The following is a 22,616-nucleotide window of genomic DNA, read 5'->3' on the forward strand; positions in this document are numbered from 1 at the left end:
ACATATTTTGAGGTGTGCCTTGTAAGAGTGAGAATGCTGTATCCAACAGAATACGGTACCATACTGTTTTTATTTGTATTTGTCCTGTAAATCTACAGTAACTTGTTTGCTACTGTGCTGCCAGTAATTTACTTTAATTCAGTACCACCCCACAAAATACAGTACAATAATGTATTTTTGAATTCCTAAAACCGTTTCTTGTAAATCTACAGAAATGTACTGGCTACTGTGCTGCCAGTAATTGAATGTAATTCAGTACCTCCCCCACAGAATACAGTACCATACTGTAATTTTGGAGCGGCAAAACCCTTTTGTGGTTGCATGGTGTTGTTGTGGCTCATTAACACATTTTGAGGCGTGCCTTGTAAGAGGCTATACTTGTTGCACCCGTTAGTGAGAGTGCTGCTAGGTAACAGAGCAGAGTTGCAGCAAGTCTCAAATCTTGAATGGTTCAGTGTTTAGCCTTGTCCTTTTGATCTTGTTTTTCACTGTAGTCACTACCAGTTTAGAAGCCTTTGATAAGGCCTCTACAAGTGCAAGTGATATTAAACAAATATTAATTGGTACGCTGTAATATATGATTACATATTCACTGTTAGCAATTGCTGTAATTTTATTACAGTACACTTTAACAATAAGGTACTTCATGAAATGGGTGGGTCTAATCCTGAATGCTGATTGGTTAAAACCGCATTCCAGCCGGTGTCTATTCCACAAGTTACCACCGGCTAAATCCATGATGTTAAAATGCCTATTTACTCTGTTCCATCTGACTGCGCAATCCACTGTTTCAACAGCCCAGCCAGGCACTTTATAAACTTGATCTCCACTATAAAAAGCAACTAGACATTATCTCACATTTCTTTTAGACTAACATTTCATTTTCAACAGCGGAGATTTGTACAAACCTTACTCTCTGTCTCTCCGACATTTGCGACATTGCTTCAATATTTAAATTCGATCTCCAGCTGTCCCGTAGTAATGAACGTGTCAGAAGTCGGGACGAGACAGACAGGCAGGCAGCGTTTCTCAGCCAGTCAAAATTATGAATCAGCTGGCATCATTTCTATGAATATACTGTATACAAATAAATGTCAATTGAAAAAAGTTTAAACCAAATGAAGTGCAGCTAGTTTAAAGTCTTACCAGCTTCGGTTTGAAGTGATTGTGTTAGCAGTGTTGTTGGCTAGCTCCTCCTAACAACAATGTCCTGACGAGTGAGCACATTTTCTATGCCAGGCAAAATCGTGCCTCATTAGCTCATTGTTATAGATGTATCCAAATAAATGTCACTAGAAAACAGCTTAAACAAATGCAAATGCAGCTAATTTGCTGTTATTCTGGCTGCACTTTGTGACGTGACTTCAAGCAAGGGATAAGAACGTTGCCAGCCAGTATGGCAATGCAACATTTAGAATGAACGACTGGGTCGCGTCCATAGTATAATTAAGTGATTATGCCCGAGAAGCTAGTGTTTGGAGGATATATTGGCACGGTTTGCCTAACAACACCAGTGCCAATATATCCTCCAAACACCGGCTTCTCGGGTATTATCACTTAATTATACCATGGCATTGTTGAATACTTGTTTCTCATTGGGTTGAAGAGCATTCTAGAGCGTGCATTATTTCCCTATAACACACGGTATACAGTATTTGCATGGTAGAATTCAATGGCTATAGTACATTCTTACTTGTTCTATGTTTGTGCTGCTTTTGAAACCAAAAGTCGATTTGAAAATATTATTGGCATTGTTGAATTCAATTTTCACAATGACAAGCTAGTACTAATGGTTTGCTTAGCTAAACTAGCAAGTCTGTTTGGTTACCACAGCAACTACTGTAGCTATCTAGTACATTTGCTAGCTACTTCAGTGGATGTTGAACATATTTCTAGTGGCAAATGTGTTAAATTATAGCCATGGAATGAAAGGGATAATCAACTCGAGGCTTTATGTGTTCTCTGGAAAATAATGCAACTCCGTGGAAGGTCAATTCAATTCCACGTTGTTCATTCTTTTCCATAGAACACATAGCCCCTCATTGATTATCCCTTACGTATTGCTGTATATTTATTGCAGCATTCTGTAAATTATGGTGCATTGTGTAAACATTTTGTGGGAGGGGAAAGAATCGTTGACTCTTTAACATATTTTGAGATGTGGCTAGTATGTGGCTATACACTGAGTGTACAAAACATTAGGAAAACCTTCCTAATATTGAGTTGCACCCCCTTTTGCCCTCAGAACAGCCTCAATTCGTTGGGGCATGGACTCTACAAGGTGTCCAAAGCGTTCCACAGGGATGCTGGCCCATGTTGATTCAAATGCTTTCCAATGTTGTGTCAAGTTGGCTGGATATCCTTTGGGTGGTGAACCATTCGTAACACACATGGGAAATGGTTGCGCGTGAAAAACCAGCAGTGTTGCGGTGCTTGACACACTCAAACCAGTGTGGGGTGGTGCACCTACTACCTTACCCTGTTCAAAGACACTTAAATCTGCCGTCTTGCCCATTCACCCTCTGAATGGCACACATACACAATCCATGTCTCAATTGTCTCAAGACTTAAAAATCATTCTTTAACCGGTCTCTTCCCCTTCATATACACTGATTTGAAGTGGATTTAACAAGTGACATCAATAAGGGATCATAGTTTTCACCTGGATTCACCTGGTCAGTGTATGTCATGGAGAGAGCAGGTGTTCCTAAAGTGTTGTACACTCAGTTTATTTGTTGCAGCCTTCATTGAGAGTGCTGTACCAATTGAACTGATTTGTGGTGGTAGTGCCCTAACAATTTTATGATTATAGCATACATATCAGAGTGACAGCGGGTCTTAAACCTCTAATGGTTGAATATTAAGCCTTTTGATCTGTTTTGCCCTGTAATCACAGCCAGTTTGGAAGCCTTTGTTAAGGCCTCTAGAAGTGCAAGTGATATAAAACACCAAATATGAATAAATATGCTGTAATATACAAATCCTATGTAATAAATGCCAACATGATTACAGTAGCACTTATTTTCTTACGATATAGGCTATCTTTACAGTGTTTCACTTCATAATTGAGCTGCATTTTACAGTAATTTACAGGAAGCTGGTGGCAAGTTACTCTTTATATTACAGTAACATACTTTGCACTAGACAGAGATGGGCAAAGATACATCCAAAAATTATCTTGTTTAAAATAAAGGATATTTTGAAGACCAATGAATCCTTAACTACAACAACATTCTCAGTAACGGTTACATAAACGTTTTACTTGCTATGACTGTGATATGTGTTTGTTTTTTTACCTTACTTGAATGCACTGACAACAGCGTCTGCTAAATGACCAAAATGTAAATGTTAAAAATGAGCATTTGTAAAGCACGCTGCTGGGTATTATTCTAATGAGCTCCACCCTCAAAATATTAGCATGTTGATCAAATTTGGCCTTGTTTGGGTGCGGAGGTCTTTAGAATAATACCCAGCAGTGTGCTTTGCCAGCTAACATTTTTACATGTACATTTACATTTTAGTCATTTAGGAGACGCTCTTATCCAGAGTGACGAATAGTCAGTGTATTAAACTAAGGTTAACAAGAATATACCACAGTCATAGCAAGTAAAAAGATTATGTTACCGTTACCGAGAATGTTTTAGTTAGGCGGGCTACTTGCAAGTATATATTTGTATTAGAAAATATGATATACATGTATTTTAAGTAAACTGTTACAAAATAGGCTATATTAATTGTAGTTCAGGACAGTGAAATACAAATTACAAAATATTAGTTATTAAACGTATTGAAAAACCTATATCAAAAACATGTAAGAAAAATACTGCTTGTCGTTGGCACTATTTACCTGAACTGTAAATCTGCAACAGTTTACTAACTACTGTGCTTCCAGTAATGCACTGTAAATTCTAGAAATACAGCATGTTACTGTACTCAGGTGTTCCAGTAATATTCTGTAAATCTGTGTTACAGTAAAGGTCCTGTAACTCTAAAGTAATTTACTGGCAGTATTTTAATGTACATTTACAGTAACCTGCTGGATACTGTGCTGCCGGTAATATACTGTAAAAACAATTACAGGATTTTTTTTACATTGTACTGTACATACACAACTGTCTATATACACAACTGTGAACACACTACTACTGTTTAGATGCACAACTGTACATGGTCTCAAGATACTGTCAATGCTAAAAATCTAGATAAAGCTAAAGTGTTTCTAGGGCAGACACACGTTGGTCAGACCAAAGCCCATATATCAGGGTCAGACATTTTCTTTTTCAACCACATACAATTCAGTGACGTTATTCCTGTCAAGTTTAGTAAAGATAATCTCCAAAAAAAAGAGAAAACTGTCCCCAAACTCTCAAAGCGAACAGACAAATATGAGCATCCTGTAAATATCCAGAGCAGCCTGGTAAATATTGAGTCTACTGTGGTGATGTAGAGTTTAGTCTAGGTCTGGGCCACTCAGGACACATCATGGTCCAGACGTGGTGGGGTACACAGTTGTGTGATGACCAGGTGGCTGGGCTGAAGAGGGGTCCAAGGTAATCCCTACTCAACACAGTCATTTTGATTCAGCTGCTCAGCTCAAGTGCTTCTCTGCTGCTAAGAGAGTGTGAACATAGCATGAACATTGAACACAGAATTATTTGTTCATTATTTAATATTCAATATAAAACAAATTGGGATCCATGGGTAAAATGGGTCAACTGGAAATACAGATTAAAATACTTGCAGAAAACATGCAAGCCCTTCTGATGAAAGACTGACAAAGCTGACTCATCATCAACCATTAACAGAGAAAAACACACTGTCCTTTTCAATTGGACTGAATATCATCTCAGGGGATGCACAAACACTCCACACGTTTCGTTCACCTCTTCCTTTTCTTTCTCTTTTTTATCTGTGCCAGCAGAACTAAACTCACCTCATGCGGAGAGTAAATGAAACGTACATTATTTGAGCGCTGCTGTGGGAGAGATAGTGTTGCTGAGCTGGAAAGACAAGAGAGGAAGTCTAACTGTGAAGATGGCAGATGTTTTGGCTGAGAGGAGTAGACAGACGTCATTATGCTTCATATCAGGGGGATGGGTATTCTACTAAGAGGGTTCAATTTAAGCGTATTTCACAGTCCACAGACACAGAGAAGCAATAGTCCAGCGTCCCATTTTGACGCGGCTTGAGACCACCGTTCGCGGTTGACGCACAGCCCAAACACGCACCTCCCCAAAATTCACAACCAACACGACATACACGTTTTGGACTCTGATAGATTCTTAAGGTCACAATTGTTTTTAAACAAACTATTTTAATTTACAAATGATTTTACCGCAAGTGTGTGTAAGACCCAAGAGTACTTCAATCTATATAGTACAGGCTTAACTGCATTAATAACAAATATGGAATGCAATTGTCACAATCGTTATATGGAATAGACCAAGGCGCAGCGTGATGAACGAACATGTTTATTTATCTATAGTGATAAATACTGACAATGAACAAAACAACAAACGACTCGTAACGTCCTAGGTAACATAGACCAACACGGAACAAGAACCCACAAACACAAAGGGAAAAACAGACAGTATAAATATGGCTCCCAATCAGAGACAACCAGCCACAGCTGACACTCGTTGCCTCTGATTGGGAGTCACTCAGGCCAACATAGAAACAGAACAACTAGAACCCCCAACATAGAAATATAACACATAGAATGAACACACCCTGGCTCAACATATAGAGTCCCAGAGCCCGGGTGTGACAGCAATATGACATTTTATTAAATCATTTGGGGAATGACCTCGTCTATTATTTCCAGTGGTGTAAAGTATTTAAGTAAAAATACTCTAAAGTACTACTTAAGTCGTTTTTGGGGGTATCTGTACTTTACTTTCCTATTTATATGTTTGACTACTTTTACTTTTACTTCACTACATTCCTAAAGACAATTATGTGCTTTTTACTCCATACATTTTCCCTGACACCCAAAAGTACTGTATTTTGAATGCTTAGCAGGACATAAAAATGGTCCAATTCACGCAATTATCAAGAGAACATCGCTGGTCATCCCTACTGCCTCTGATCTGGCGGACTCACTAAACACACGTTTCGTTTGTAAATGAGTGTTGGAGTGTGCCCCTGGCTATCCGTAAAGAAAAAAATAAAAGAAAACAATACATGGTGTCGTCTGGTTTGCTTAATATAAGGAATTAGAAATTATTTATACGTTTACTTTTACTTTTGATACTTAAGTATATTTGAGCAATTACATTTACTTTTGATACTTAATTATATTTAAAACCAAATACTTTCAGACTTTTACTCAAGTATTATTTTACTGGGTGACTTTCACTTTTACTTGAGTCATTTTCTATTAAGGTATCTTTAGTTTTACTCAAGTATGACAATTGGGTACTTTTTCCACCACTGATTATTTCTAATGATGGGCCTTAAGGTTATTATAGCTGGTGGTTGTGGGGAGGTGGAAGGTTGTCGGTAACTTTTTTCTGTAACATGCAAGTGAGAGAACATGGGTAAATTTGACATATAAATACATCCCAAGATTTACGCCCATTGGTTACCCATAGGTTAAACAGCAAGCGTGAGGAATGTGCGTTATTGTGCCGTGCTCATAGGCTAAAAGGTAAATAGGTGAATGACATTCCGCACGTGGCAAATTAGAAAAGTGGAGAATAAATAAGACACTATGCTAATTATGATACGCTTGTATACAGCCCCACTATGCCCGTAGAATAGGAAACTATGTGAATTATGTTATGCTTACTGGATAAAGTCAAAGCAAGCATTCAGACCAGCCTTACTGATTTAACCTTTGTAAACTACATTAATCTAAGGCCCTCTATATAATATAATATAATATGCCATCTAGCTGACGCTTTTATCCAAAGTGACTTACAGTCATGTGTGCATACATTTTTACGTGTGGGTGGTCCCGGGGATCGAACCCACTACCCTGGCGTTACAAGCACCATGCTCTACCAATTGAGCTACAGAGGACCACAAAAGAGAAGGTTGGTTGTTGTTGCTTGTTGTTGCATACTAGGTCAACCAAAAGGGGATAAGGGCGGCATAATGCTGAGTGGTATAGAAAAACAATAGCAAATCAAAGGAAGCTAGTGTTCCTAGCCAGTGTTTTGGATGCTCTGTTCTGTTTGGATGAGTTTATTAGGGTGGTTGATGCTCAAGATAATGTGTGCTCTGATTCACACACAAAACCAACATCCAGTTCAATAATCAGAAATGTTTACAGTTCATGAAACATATACTTATTCTCAGCATTCTTATCTTCTCAGAATTGAGAGCCCATGCAGCAGCAGAATGATCCGCAAGTGGCCATGCAAGAATGTAGATTTTGCAATATGCAGAAATATAGTGCCTTCATGGTTTAATTGAACCCAGCTTGTGAGACTCCTCTCTCCACTCAAACAAAACGACAAAAAATGTATGCTCACCCCCAATGCCGCAATTAGACTATAACACCAATTATAGCTAGAAGTTTCCAGAGCCTGCCAAATCCCCCTCAAACACCCCACGAAGGAAATTCAGAGGAAATCTCTTATTTGCCGGGGATCTGCCAGACGGGGCTAATTTAGATGCCTACTTTTCTCAGCTTTTGCTTTTCCATTTTATAAGGAGTGTTGCAATCAAATAATTAAATAATTTGGTTGAGTTGAGAATCTGAGAAAATCCCTGAGATAAAAGTGTAAAGTCTTCATCCCTCCCTCCCCCATCTGTATCTATTTCTCTATTCATGTCTGCCCCCTCTCTCTGTCTCTCTCACACACACTCTCTCCCTCTCTCTCTATCCCTCCTTCTCTCCTTTTGTCTAACCATTTATCCCCTTATCTCCTCCTATGTAGCCTGATAGATGGTTAATAAGGCACTAGAGGTACATCAACAAATCAATGACACAGTCCCCCCTTGAAGGTGTCTGATGTTTTGATTGTTTGTTTGTTTATTGGTTGGTTGGCTGGCTGGTTTGTTTACCTTTGAGGCCCACCGTGGTGTGCTCAGCATACCCACTAATCAGGGCCCTCGTTGAGGTGTCTGCTTTCTTGCCTGTCTGAAAATCATGCCGCCGCTCAGATGTGAGGTTTTGCTAAATCAGTCCCACAGGAAGCCCATGCATGATCTGCAATGTTGTCTGGCAGGCTGCGTTCCAAAGTTGCCTTAACAGAGAAACGTTATTAATGCAGCTTTCAAAACAGTAGTTTATGTTTTATTGATCCATGGTTCATATCTGGTCTCATACCGGTGGATTTAATGAGAGATGAAAGGAGTACTGTATATTCCTGCCCTGCAGGAATGATATTAATTTCTTACAAGCAACGGTAATTGAAGCTGATCCCACATAGTTTTCTTTCTTAACTGATGAGATGTTTCATGTTGTTCCTAGCCCCTCCTTTCCAACCCTTCTCTTTCATTGTAGCGGTAGACTACTAGACTAGTCACATAGCCTACATCTGTTGATCCTACACTCTAAAAAAATGCAGAGTTAAAAACAACCCAGCGCTGGGTAAGTAGTGGACAGAACAAACGTTGGGTTATTTTTGACCCATCCATTTAGGTCACTTAGTTGGGTTATTGAGTTATGATCCACCGGGTCAGATGAGAAGACTGGAGGCATGGCTTAGTAGGGCCAGGGATTTCAGATGGTTATTTTTGACCACCCGAGAGAGAAAATGTAATTCCGGTTGACCGGTTCTGTTGTATTGTCAACACATGTTAAGGTTTAGCACTGATAATTGTGTAGATCAAGTTGAGATCTTCTAGTGTCTATGTGTATCCAATTGACTGTGTCAAAGGAGGTGCTCTAGTTGCATCGGCATAACCATCAAACACATAAACTGATACAACAATTTCACTGAAGGTTGGCATAAAATACACATATATTTGACCAAGCCCCCAAATATGCTAACAAGCCCCACCAGTACATTGCCCCCACCTATCAAAGCACAGTGATGATCGTACCTTATATTTGAAATATTGTGTAGAAAAATGTCCCATTACACCTACAAGGTACCGAACTGTACCATGTGAGTTCATATGTGTCCCTGTGAAGTGTACCTTTCTTTACACCAGGTAACAACACTGTTCACTAACCATGCCCTCATTTTTTTGGAATATATTATGAATAAGTATAACCTGGTGGCACTGCAGAAACATCTATGCACTCCCAAGCAAGAGGTAGCACGTTCAAATCCCTAAAGAATTAATGTACAGTATACTCTACGTCAAGTGTCCTTGAGTACTGCTAGTTTTACGTTGATGTTACGTTGGTGATGATAATTGGATAATTATTTACTTGTTTCTGGGAAGCTTTTAGCAAAGTGCAGAAATGCATTCTTGCCAATAAGTCTCTGGCTATATCTGTTTCATGCTCACAGATATGGTGGTGTAGCTACATTGTAGCAGGACATTTCAGGTAACTGGTGACCAAGAGGTTAGGATTTCAATTCCCATTTAAGGCTGAGTCCCAAGTGTGGTCACAGTACCAAATTATACAGAAAAATGTACACTAATTGAAATCAGAATACAGCAGCATACTGTCATTTTATAGAAATAACACCTTCAGGTTGTTGTATGCAGTATCTTTACTTAATTTTTACTGCAAGTATATGCAAAGTGCAGAAATTTATTCCTGGCGGCGCTGCAGGAACTTCAGGTAGCCAGTAAAGAAGAGGTTGTGAATTCAAATCCTAAGTGAGGCTTTGTCCTAAGTAATCAACATACAGCAGCATATTGTAAATTAACACCTATTGTAGCTGTAAAAATACAGTAACTACATTTTAGTCATTTAGCAGACGCTCTTATCCAGAGTTACTTACAGTTAGTGAGTGCATACATTTTTCATACTGGCCCCCGTGGGAAAAAGAAACCACAACCCTGGCGTTACAAGCACCATGCTCTACCAACTGAGCTACAGGGGACCTACATTTACCATATTTTACATTTACCATATTTTCAGCGCAACTAGACATGGTCCAGGGGACCGTAACACATCGTTCTAAGATCGGCAGTGGTGTAAAGTACTTAAGTGAAAATACTACTTAAGTAGTTTTTGGGGGTATCTGTACTTTACTATTTATATTTTTGACACTGTAGTTTTTACTCCATACATTTTTCCTGATGCCCAAAAGTACTTGTTACATTTTGAATGCTTAGCAGGACAGGGAAATTGTCCAATTCACTCACTTATCAAGAGAACATCCCTGGTCATCCCTACTACTTCTGATCTGTCGGACTCACTAAATACAAATGCTTCGTTTGTAAATGATGTCTGAGTGTCGGAGTGTGCCCCTGGCTATCGTAAAAACCCTGGGTGACTTTCACTTTTACTTGATTCATTCTATTAAGGTATCTACTGTATACTTTTACACAAGTATGACAATTGGATACTTTTTCCATCACTGGTCATTGAGGACGTCCCTGGAACAAACCGGAACTAGACAAAACCTGCAGGGGACCATGACTATTTAAACGCAATTAATGTAAATTATGCCTTTCAAAGTAAAACATTCTAAATTACATTTGACACCTGGGTTTTCACATGCGCTCAAATGTTGTTTTGAAGATAAAACTACATTCAACGCGCACTGACCCCGTGTCCCTGTTGCTAGAGTAGTGACATCAACTAGCTTTGGCTGCCATCTATTGGAAAGGAATGGTAACTACACTGGACAGCTAGTTGGCAGAGTCAAAGGAGAATTGTATAATATATGCCATTGGGCAGATGCCTTTATCCAAAGCGAACTGGGTACATGGTAGTGGAAACAGATCATAGAAACAGAATGACAAAATACATAGTCAATTACAGGGTTATTAAGGTGTTTTTACAAGTTCCAATGAAACAAGAAGAGGATTCACATGAAAGGCTTGTGATTGCAAGTCTTTGGCTCAATAGACAAACAGTAGCATACCTTAAAGGGGCAATCAGCAGTTGCTACATCCTTTTTTGCACTTATAAATTAATTATATGTAACCATTGATTCTTGAAGAATCTAACTTATAAATGCCTCATGAGCTTAGTTCAACTGTTGTACCCCATCAGAACCCCAAATATAAGCTTGTAAACAAAGAAAATGTAAACAAACACAATATAGCCTCAAAACATGGTTGAAACTATCATTTTGATATCATGGATGGTCAGTCCTTGCATCTATAGCTCTGTCTATGAATTTGAGAGTGGTTCATTTCTCCAGCCCCATCCCTCAGCTTTTTACCGAAAGAGGAGCAGCAAGGACACTTTGTTATTGTTTCTACTGCTGATTGCCACTTTAAGAAGTTAAGTTGCAGATTAAATACATACCAAAATATGTTACAGGAACTATAAAAATGTCACATCACTCAGACAGTTAGTGAATGCACAGCATGCAGCACAGCAAACAATCAATCAATCAAATGTATTTTACAAATCCCTTTTTACATCAGTGGTTATAGAGGGTGCAACAGTTCAACACCTTAGGGGCAAATGTCAGTTGGCTTTTCATAGCTGAGCATTCATAGGTCAAGACAGCAGGTCCGGGAGAGAGGGAGAGAGAGAGTCGAAACAGCAGGTCTGGGACAACGTAACACGTTCGTTGAAAAGGGTTTAAAAAAATCAGTGGAAAAACAATTCCACTCCGATTCCCTTTATGGATGTGTGTATCTTCGAATTCGCTGTTGAATGGCCTGCTCCTTCTCCATTTTCAGAACACCAGCCCACTCCCCCAAAGTGACAGCCACTCTCTCTCTCTTTGGGCACTCAGGAGAGTCCGCTGTGATGGACCTAGAGCCAGATATAAATTACACAAATCATTTTAGGTAGTTTAATATATGTCTACATCTGACATAATATAATACACTTACCATTGGCGCAGTGGTCAACGATGCCGTGTAGGAGCTCAGACCTGAAACACCATGTCTTCTCCTCCTTGATGGGTTTCACCACAAACTCTATGGCAGCCATGGAGAACTCTTGCTTGAAACGGAGCACTCCCTCCTTTGTTGTAGCCTGCTGTCTGTCCACCGAATAATTGTGGTTCAAGGCAGCCACTTGGAGTCTTGCGACCATCCCCTGCTGGCTGAACTTGTTCCTACTGAGCACGTATTTAGTGTACAGGGCATGTACACTCTTGAGAACACACTTCGTCCTCTACAAAATAAAATATCTAATTAATGTAACTAGAGATTAATAAGTAGGCTACTACAATTATACTGTTACTGATTTAATTACATCAATTGGTTGTAGTTATTCACATAGGAATGCACAAAAAAACAAAAACAATCTTTTGAAACATGTGCTTATTAAGTTACTCAAAATGTTGCAGTATACAGTTGAAGTCGGAAGTTTACACCTCCACAAGTCTGGTTCATCCTTGGGAGCAATTTCCAAACGCCTGAAGGTACCACGTTCATCTGTACAAACAATAGTACGCAAGTATAAACACCATGGGACCACGCAGCCGTCATACTGCTCAGGAAGGAGAGGCGTTCTGTCTCCTAGAGATGAACGTACTTTGGTGCGAAAAGTGCAAATCAATCCCAGAACAACAGCAAAGGACCTTGTGAAGATGCTGGAGGAAATAGGTACAAAAGTATCTATATCCACAGTAAAACGAGTCCTATATCGACATAACCTGAAAGGCCGCTCAGCAAGGAAGAAGCCACTGCTCCAAAACCGCCATAAAAAAGCCAGACTACGGTTTTCAACTGCACATGGGAAAAAATATCGTACTTTTTTGGAGAAATGTCCTCTGGTCTGATGAAACAAAAATATAACTGTTTGGCCATAATGACCATCGTTATCTTTGGAGGAAAAATGGGAACGCTTGCAAGCCGAAGAACACCATCCCAACCGTGAAGCACGGGGGTGGCAGCATCATGCTGTGGGGGTGCTTTGCTGCAGGATGGACTGGTGCACCTCACAAAATAGAAGGCATCATGAGGAAGGAAAATTATGTGGATATATTGAAGCAACATCTCAAGACATCAGTCAGGAAGTTAAAGCTTGGTCGCAAATGGGTCTTCCAAATGGACAATGACCACAAGCATACATAAAGTTGTGGCAAAATGGCTTAGGGACAACAAAGTCAAGGTATTGGAGCGGCCATCACAAAGCCCTGACCTCAATCCTATAGAAATGTTATGGGCAGAACTGAAAATGTGTGTGCAAGCAAGGAGGCCTACAAACCTGACTCAGTTACACCAGCTCTGTGAGGAGGAATGGGCCAAAATTCACCCAACTTATTGTGGGAAGCTTGTGGAAGGCTACCCGAAATGTTTGACCCAAGTTAAACAATTTAAAGGCAATGCTAACAAATACTAATTGAGTGTATGTAAACTTCTGACCCACTGGGAATGTGATGAAATAAATAAAAGCTTAAATAAATCATTATCTCTACTATTATTCTGACATTTCACATTCTTAAAATAAAGTGGTGATCCTAACTGACCTAAGACAGGGACTTTTTACTAGGATTAAATGTCAGGAATTGTGAAAAACTGAGTTTAAATGTATTTGGCTAAGGTGTATGTAAACTTCCGACTTCAACTGTATGTACAGAAATAGTTTATACGTTTTTCTTACCTTCTCGAGAGCCTTCAACAATCTCGGGTTTAGGACGAAAATATAGGTTAGGCTATAGCTTACCTCAATGTTTTGCATCCATCTCTCTAATTCCTCCGTCTCCAACCAGAAGCTGTTCTTCACTTTGGTCATGTGCACAGTATCCTGGGCGAGGATCAGGTGGGAAGCAGAGTCCAGGATGGTGTATGTGCCAACGGAGGCACAATGGCCTGGTGAATCACACCGTGCGTCTTCAGATACGAATAGTGGACTGTCACCAATTGTAGCCAGAATGGCCTCTGTGTGCTGGGTCCACATGTAGTTAACCTCTGGCACAATGTAAATGCGCTGTTGGTTTGCAAACTGCCACAACGACATGGACACCAGGCTGAGGAGGTGACATGTTTCCACAAAAGTGGAGTGGGAGCCGCCAGTTAGGAAGACCGCTGATGGCACCAACAAATTCCCTGCAAACAACTTTCCCACTCTGGTCTGGGACTCCCACTTCCTCCTGTGGCCCACAACACACTCTGTCTCCATGGTGATGGCAAAACCATTTATTTTCAGGGATGAACTGATGACACCTCCTCGACAACCTGGCTCATGGCAGACATTGAACAACTCCTTCAGCTTGCTATCAAAGACTTTGCATTTTGGATCTTGCACACACTCTTCGATAGAATATCTTGGCTCGCATTGTGATGATTTTCATTCTGAGCTCTCAGGTAAATACAGCGAGTTCTGGACTTCACGGATCTCACTCTCCGTCAGCTCCATCTGTGGCGTATATGGGCAGGACTCGGTTGTATACTGATGGTCGTGAGCGCAATCTAGCTGGGCCTTGAGCTCTTTAGTGATGGTCACGGTGGACCTCTTCTCCACCGCAGCACAGGAACAGTCTGGCACCCATGGGTCAGTTTGGCATGCTGTACTAACCGTTCTTTCCTGTTGGTCTAAACAATTAAGGCATCTATTAGGCTATAGGTATATTCAAGAATCACTGCATATACTGTATATTGTCCATTTTATATCCAAAATGGCCTCAGGGATGACAGATTGTGTCTTGAAATAAACAACAGCCTTAGAAATAACATGGATTTGTTTGTACCTCCTCCGCCTCCTCCTGCACAGTCTCCTCAAGGATTGAAACTTTTTTCAGGGATGAAGATGTCATCCTGAAAACAAACAAACGTTTTGTTAAGACAACTGAATCCAAATATATCAGTTGGCATTAACAAGCTACCTGTCTTGTATGCTTTGTCAACACAAACACACAGCAAATACAGGGACATTTATTTTTCAGCAAACATTAGCTATGCCAACTTCAGTCTAGCTAAAGTGGAGCTAACAAAACATTACAAAAACAAATATGGCAACAAAATGTATTACAGTACTTGACCCTCTGAGGTGGAAGCTAGCTACGGTAACAACCTAATAAAAGGGGTACAGAGAAACTGGGGGTGTTACACAAAACACTTCAGATGCAATTAGCTAGTTACCATCAACTAGAGTTGCAAAAAAGTTGTCCAGTGTCTAATGCTAGCCTAGTCAACAACAGTCATGACCGGTTAACGTTACCTCATGCTCCATTGACTCACGTCGCCTTCTCCGTTCAGGCTTTTGCTTGACTCCGAAATCAGCGATGTTGATGATGGTCAGTCGATAACCCCTACACCATAACCCTCGAAATTTAAAATGGAGGCGCAAGCAGAGGGCTTCATTCGGAAACTCCCGGTTGCCGCATCGAAAGTGCCCTCCATTGCAAAGTCTGCCACTGAGAAGTGCTGTCTGCTAGCTCGAGCTGGCACGTCCTTCCTCTTCCGTACATGGAGCCACTTCTTCAAAAGTTGTGGATCCTTGGGCAGCCGATGGTAGTTTACCGAGTGATGGGACTAACAATAGCATGGTTAGCAAGCAATGTGTGTAGCAAACAATTAGGCCTAGTCTGTTTCTGTGGGGAGAAATTAAGGAAAATGGAGGAGGACAGAAAGTTTGCTGCTGAAATGCATTTGTACAGTGGCTTGCGAAAGTATTCACCCCCCTTGGCATTTTTCCTATTTTGTTGCCTTACAACCTGGAATTAAAATGGATTTGGGGGGGGTTGTATCATTTGATTTACACAACATTCCTACCACTTTGAAGATGCAAAATATTTTTTATTCTGAAACAAACAAGAAATAAGACAAAAAAAACAGAAAACTTGAGCATGCATAACTATTCACCCCACCCCCCCAAAGTCAATACTTTGTAGAGCCACCTTTTTCAGCAATTACAGCTGCAAGTTTCTTGGGGTATGTCTCTATAAGCTTGGCACATCTAGCCACTGGCATTTTTCAAGGCAAAACTGCTCCAGCTCTTCAAGTTGGATGGGTTCCACTGGTGTACAGCAATCTTTAAGTCATACCACAGATTCTCAATTGAATTGAGGTCTGGGCTTTGACTAGGCCATTCCAAGACATTTAAATGTTTCCCCTTAAACCACTAAAGTGTTGCTTTAGCAGTATGCTAAGGGTCATTGTCCTGCTGGAAGTTGAACCTCCGTCCCAGTCTCAAATCTCTGGAAGACTGAAACAGGTTTCCCTCAAGAATTTCCCTGTATTTAGCGCCATCCATCATTCCTTAAATTCTGACCAGTTTCCCAGTCCCTGCTGATGAAAAACATCCCCACAGCATGATGCTGCCACCACCATGCTTCAGGGTGATGAGAGATGTTGGGTTTGCGCCAGACATAGTGTTTTCCTTGATCTGGCAAGAGTACCTTCTTCCATATCTTTGGGGAGTCTCCCACATACCTTTTGGCGAACACCAAATGTGTTTGCATATTTTTTTCTTAAAGCAATGGCTTTTTTTCTGGCCACTCTTCCGTAAATCCCAGCTCTGTGGAGTGTACGGCTTAAAGTGGTCCTATGGACAGATACTCCAATCTCCGCTGTGGATCTTTACAGCTCCTTCAGGGTTATCTTTGGTCTCTTTGTTGCCTCTCTGATTAATGCCCTCCTTGTCTGGTCCATGAGTTTTGGTGGGCGGCCCTCTCTTGGCAGGTTTGTTGTGGTGCCATATTCTTTCCATTTTATAATAATGGATTTAATGGTGCTCCGTGGATGTTCATAGTTTCTGATATTTTTTTATAAGCCAACCCTGATCTGTACTTCTCCACAACTTTGTCCCTGACCTGTTTGGAGAGCTCCTTTGTCTTCATGGTGCCGCTTGCTTGGTGGTGCCCCTTGCTTAGTGGTATTGCAGACTCTTGGGCCTTTCAGAACAGGTGTATATATACTGAGATCATGTGACAGATCATGTGAAACTTAGATTGCACACAGGTGGACTTTATTTAACTAATTATGTGACTTCTGAAGGTAATTGGTTGCACCAGATCTTATTTAGGGGCTTCATAGCAAAGGGGGTGAATACAAATGCACGCACCACTTTTCCGTTATTTATTTTTTAGAATTTTTTTGAGAAAAAAAAAGAAATTATTTTCACTTCACCAATTTAGACTATTTTGTTTAAGTCCATTACATGAAATCCAAATAAAAATCCATTTAAATTACAGGTTGTAATGCAACAAAATAGGAAAAACGCCAAGGGGGATGAAAACTTTTGCAAGGCACTGTATTTACATACTGTAGTGTAGTGAGTAATTCCTGCATCCCTTCACAATGTAGTAGACTAACTCCTGTATCTCCACAGGTAAAGCCTTTGAGATCACCTACGTGCGGCTCAAGTTCTACACCAGCCGACCGGAGAGCTTTGCCATCTACAAGCGGACAAGTGAGGATGGACCATGGACGCCCTACCAGTACTACAGCGCCTCCTGTAGCAAGACCTATGGGAAAAACGCCAAGGGATATATCCGCCCGGGGGATGACGAGAGGATGGCAGTGTGCACCGATGAGTTCAGTGACATCTCCCCTTTGAGTGGGGGCAACGTGGCCTTCTCTACCCTGGAGGGACGACCCAGCGCATACAACTTTGACCAGAGCGCCGTGTTACAGGTGAGGGAGGGTGTGTGTGTGTGTGTGTTTGTCTGTGTGTGTGTGTGTGCGTGTGTGTTCGTGAAACAGCGAGAAACAGGGTAATGGCAGGAGGTTGGTCTCAGTGGATTTGTGTGTGAATTATGTGTTTAGAGTGAGTGATGTGGAAGCGTTTGAATGTAATGTTGGTATTCTGGTAGCAGATGAGTCACAGAGGTATTTTGATGTCAAGGAGAGGCTATTTGTACAACACTTGATTTGCATATGAAGGACTTGTTTTCAACTTGCCTTCGCAAACGATGGCATTTTAACATAAGAATGTTTCCATCCACATTTTGTTAGGTTACAGCCTTATTCTAAAATTGATTAAATTGTTTTTTTCTCCTCATCAATCTATTCAAAATACCCCATAATGACAAAGCAAAAACAGGTTTTTATGAATTTTTGCTAATTTATATATATAAAAAAAAAATATATATATATATATATATATATATATATATATATATATATATATATATATATATATATCACATTTACATAAGTATTCAGACCCTTCACTCAGTACTTTGTTGAAGCACCTTTAGCAGCGATTACAGCCTCGAGTCGTCTTGGGTATGACGCTACAAGCTTGGCACACCTGTATTTGGGGAGTTTCTCCTATTCTCTCAAGCTTTGTCAGGTTGGATGGAGAGTGTTGCTGCACAGCTATTTTCAGGTCTCTCCAGAGATGTTAGATCGGGTTCAAGTCCAGATTCTGGCTGGGCCACTCAAGGTCATTCAGAGACTTGTTCCGAAGCTACTCCTGCATTGTCTTGGATGTGTGCTTAGGGTCGTTGTCCTGTTGGAAGGTGAACCTTCGCCCCAGTCTGAGGTCCTGAGTGCTCTGGAGCAGGTTTTCATCAAGGATCTCTCTGTACTTTGCTCCGTTCATCTTTGCCTCGACCCTGACTAGTCTCCCAGTCCCTGCCGCTGAAAAACATCCCCACAGCATGATGCTGCCACGACCATGCTTCACAGTAGGGATGGTGCCAGACATGATGCTTGGCATTCAGGCCAAAGAGTTCAATCTTGACCAGATAATCTTGTTTCTCATGGTCTGAGAGTCTTGGTGCCTTTTGACAAATTCCAAGCGGGCTGTCATGTGCCTTTTACTGAGGGGTGGCTTCCGTCTGGTCACTCTACCATAAAGGCCTGATTGGTGGAGTGCTGCAGAGATAGTTGTCCTTCTGGAAAGTTCTCCCATCGCCACAGAGGAACTCTAGAGCTCTCAGAGTAACCATTGTGTTCTTGGCTCCCTGACCAAGACTCTTCTCCCCCGATTGCTCAGTTTGGCCGGGGCGGCCAGCTCTAGGAAGAGTCTTGGTGGTTCCAAACTTCTTCCATTTAAAGAATGATGGAGGCCACTGTGTTCTTGGGGACCTTCTATGCTGCAGACATTTTTTGGTACCCTTCCCCAGATCTGTGCCTCAACACAATCCTGTCTCAGAGCTCTACCGACAATTCCTTCGACATCATGGCTTGGTTTTTGCTCTGACATGCACTGTCAACTGTGGGACCTTATATAGACAAGTGTGTGCCTTTCCAAATCATATCCAATTAGTTCTGTTGTGGTGACCGTATTACCGCCACACCGGTGGTCACGAGTCATGAAGGCAGTCAAATTCCACGTGACCGTTTAGTCACAGGAATTAGGCTTCTCCAAGCTCTGATGCTGCTGATGGTCATCATTAGCCTACCAGACTTGATAACTGCCTGGTACTCTGCACTCTATTGTCCCTCTAATCACTCTGACATCAATGCAAATGTTTCTTCCTATCATGCTTTTTTAGACCTGTCTAAAATAAATAATGGATTTATTGTGAAGGTGTAGGCTATATTACATGGATTTATTAGACTTTTTGAAATGCGGATGTTCCATAGGTCAGCATCACTGGCTTGTAGGCTATGTGTGGAAGCCAGGAGATGCTAAATGTGTCTATGTTAGTTAACGGTCAATTACCGTGAGACCGACAGTTATTTGCTTGACAATCACTGGCTGACAAAATTTTGTGACCGCCACAGCCCTTTGTCCAATCAATTGAATTTGCCACAGGTGGACTCCAATCAAGTTGTAGAAACATCTCAAGGATGATGAATGGAAACAGGATGCACCTGAGCTCAATTTCGAGTCTCATAGCAAAGAGTCTGAATACTCACATAAACAATGTACTTCTGATTTTTATTATTAATGAATTTGCAAACATTTATAAAAACCTGTTTTTGCTTTGTCATTATGGGGTATTGTGTGTAGATTGCTGAGGATTTTTATTTATTTAATCAATTTTAGAAGAAGGCTGTAACGTAACAAAATGTGGAAAAAGTCAAGGGGTCTGAATACTTTCCGAAGGCACTGTATATGAGTGTGTGCAGCAGACCTGGGTTAACTATAGTTTTGTGGAAAGTAACTTTATTTGTTGCGGGTAAAATACGTACGTTGGAAGTGACTACAACTATTTACATTACATTTTAGTCATTTAGCAGACGCTCTTATCCAGAGCGACTTACAGTTAGTGAATACATATTTTTTTTTATACTGGCCCCCCGTGGGAATCGAACCCACAACCCTGGCGTTGCAAACGCCATGCTCTATCAACTGAGCTACATCCCTGCCGGCCATTCCCTCCCCTACCCTGGACAACGCTGGGCCAATTGTGCGCCGCCCATGAGTCTCCCGGTCGCGGCCGGCTGCGACAGAGCCTGGATTCGAACCAGGATCTCTTGTGGCACAGTTAGACCACTGCGCCACTCAGAATACAGATCAGTAAAATGACTAATTTTTTTAACTATTTGATTTGCTGCCTTCAACTAATGGCAGGGCTGCAAGTGGAACTGCATGTTGCAGATATGAATATATTAAATAATGTCCTATAATATTTAAATCTGTCTGACAGTAGATCATATTTGATCTACACAATGCATTTCGGTCCCGCTTTAAACATGTGCTTTATAAAGGATGACATGTTGGGTCGAAGGATTGGAATACGCTCTAAAGTGAAGTGATATTAGTCACATTACACCTAATATTATTTCCAGACACTACCACCCAAATGTGTGGAATGTCTGGTGGATCAACGTATCAATCTTGACCTTCATTAGTTAGGGTTAGTTTTGAATTCATATTTTAAGAAGATACATTGTGGAAATGGGCAGGGTTTAGCCATAATTATGACTTTTTTGTGTGTTAACTAGTGACGATGACAAATCACGTTTGGTCACGTTATCTTGGCACATTTTACCCCCTATGCACTTTTTGTTATTTTTATAGCCTGGTTCTGGTTCACCTTCAGATGACTCCCCTGAACCTTCGTGTTCGTGATAGTCTCCCTTTTTGATATTGGTGACATATTGGTTTGTAGCTCCAACGGTTCGGTCTGGACAGTTGTTTTTTTGAGAATCATTATTTGAGATGAGGACATCCTTGACAGAGTGATCAGATGACTGCCATAAAGCTTGTGGATGTCGTAGAGCTTAACAATTTATTTCAATATTGGTGACATACTAGTTTGTAGCTCACACTGTTCAGGTTTTAGAGATTATTTTGTGAAGAATTTCTTGTCCAGATCTTCTCTATCCTCTTTTCATTCCTTAAAGTAATCATTACATTTACATTTTAGTCATTTAGCAGACCCTCTTATCCAGAGCGACTTACAGGAGCAATTAGGGTTAAGTGCCTTGCTCAAGGGCACATCAGCAGAATGTAGTCGGCTCGGGGATTAGAACCAGCGACCTTTCGGTTACTGGCACAACGCTCTTAACCACTAAGCTACCTGCCGCCATCATCTCATCTCTTCTCAGGCAGTAGCAGCCAGACATCTAGACAACTATCTAACACTATCTCTGTGCTCCTCATACTTTACTGTCTTTGAGTCATCCTATTTAGCTAGGCTAGTAGATAGCTGGCTAGCTAGTAGTTGCCTGAGGTTTGCTGCAGAGCTGTCTGACGAAATCATTTTACTAGTTCTTATAAGTACATAAGGCATACTTTCAAGACTGCTTATTACCAACTACTACAACTATCAATCGGGTAGAGCTACCTCACGAACTGTCTCCTCTTGTCATTGTGTTTTGTACATTCCTCTCTCATGCGGTCTGTGCGTACACATTAAAAAACAATGGTTGTAAATAGTACCAGATAGGAGTTATTTGGCTTGTAAACTAGGGATGACAAAATGGAGAGAAAAAATCTTGAAGGTCCTGAACAGTTATTCTGAAAAGTAATTTTTTTCTCATGGCTAACTACAAAGAAGTTTGAAAAGACAGGCTGAATGGGCTGGGAGCATATATTCATGAGCTCACTTTGACTGAAAGCTCTTTGAAACGCCTATGTCAAGACACTTGGATGCAATGAGCAGTGTTGCAGTACAACAATTCCAAGCACATTTTGTGATACTCAAAGCAACTCAAACAACATTGAAATTGCATCAATGACATACATTTTTTTGATACACCTCCCGTTTGGCATGTCTTTTGTGATGTATTTCACAGCAACACTGACGGATGTGTTGACTTAGCAACTGCATCAGAGTTTTGAACGACCCCCCCCCCCCTTTTTTTCCATGCTGGCTGAAGACCTAGCTAGCCAGTATCTAGGTAACACCAGCCACAGATGAAAGGGGAACCATATCAGTATCTTAGGGTAAACTTTAATTATATTTGTTGACACCCTACAGTCAAATGTTGGCACCAGTAGAGCAGCCATCTAGCTAGATAAACCACTCCCCTCTGCAAATATGCCTTCTCCGATGTTGGTTACAAGGTGGTACTTATTTAAATTAGGTAAGAGAATATCATGTTACCATTGGTGTATTAAAATGAGAGTTAAGGTGACGTCAACTTGTCCAGTTAATAAGTGTTTGACATGGGGGAGGGGACCAGTAACTTTATGATCAAATGTTATGTAGAAGCAACAGTCCTTTTTCATACTTTGATCTGGTTTTCTTCAAATATCATCACATTTCATGAAAAACATGATTTTGACTGCTCATGACCTTTAAGGTATCTGTGACAAACAGATGCATATCTCTATT

The 22,616-nt window shown here is 40.7% G+C and overlaps 1 protein-coding gene across 1 annotated transcript in view; it reads left to right on the forward strand.

Moving 5' to 3' along the window:
- Nucleotides 1–22,616, forward strand: part of LOC121541497 (laminin subunit gamma-3) — a 224,050-nt gene that overhangs the window by 21,042 nt on the left and 180,392 nt on the right. Inside the window, exon 2 of the mRNA XM_041850554.2 lies at nt 17,264–17,568. Coding sequence (XP_041706488.1) covers nt 17,264–17,568 — 305 coding nt within the window. The remainder of the gene's footprint in view (nt 1–17,263; nt 17,569–22,616) is intronic.

Source organism: Coregonus clupeaformis, chromosome 27 (genome assembly GCF_020615455.1).
Source record: "Coregonus clupeaformis isolate EN_2021a chromosome 27, ASM2061545v1, whole genome shotgun sequence".
Lineage (NCBI taxonomy): Eukaryota > Metazoa > Chordata > Actinopteri > Salmoniformes > Salmonidae > Coregonus > Coregonus clupeaformis.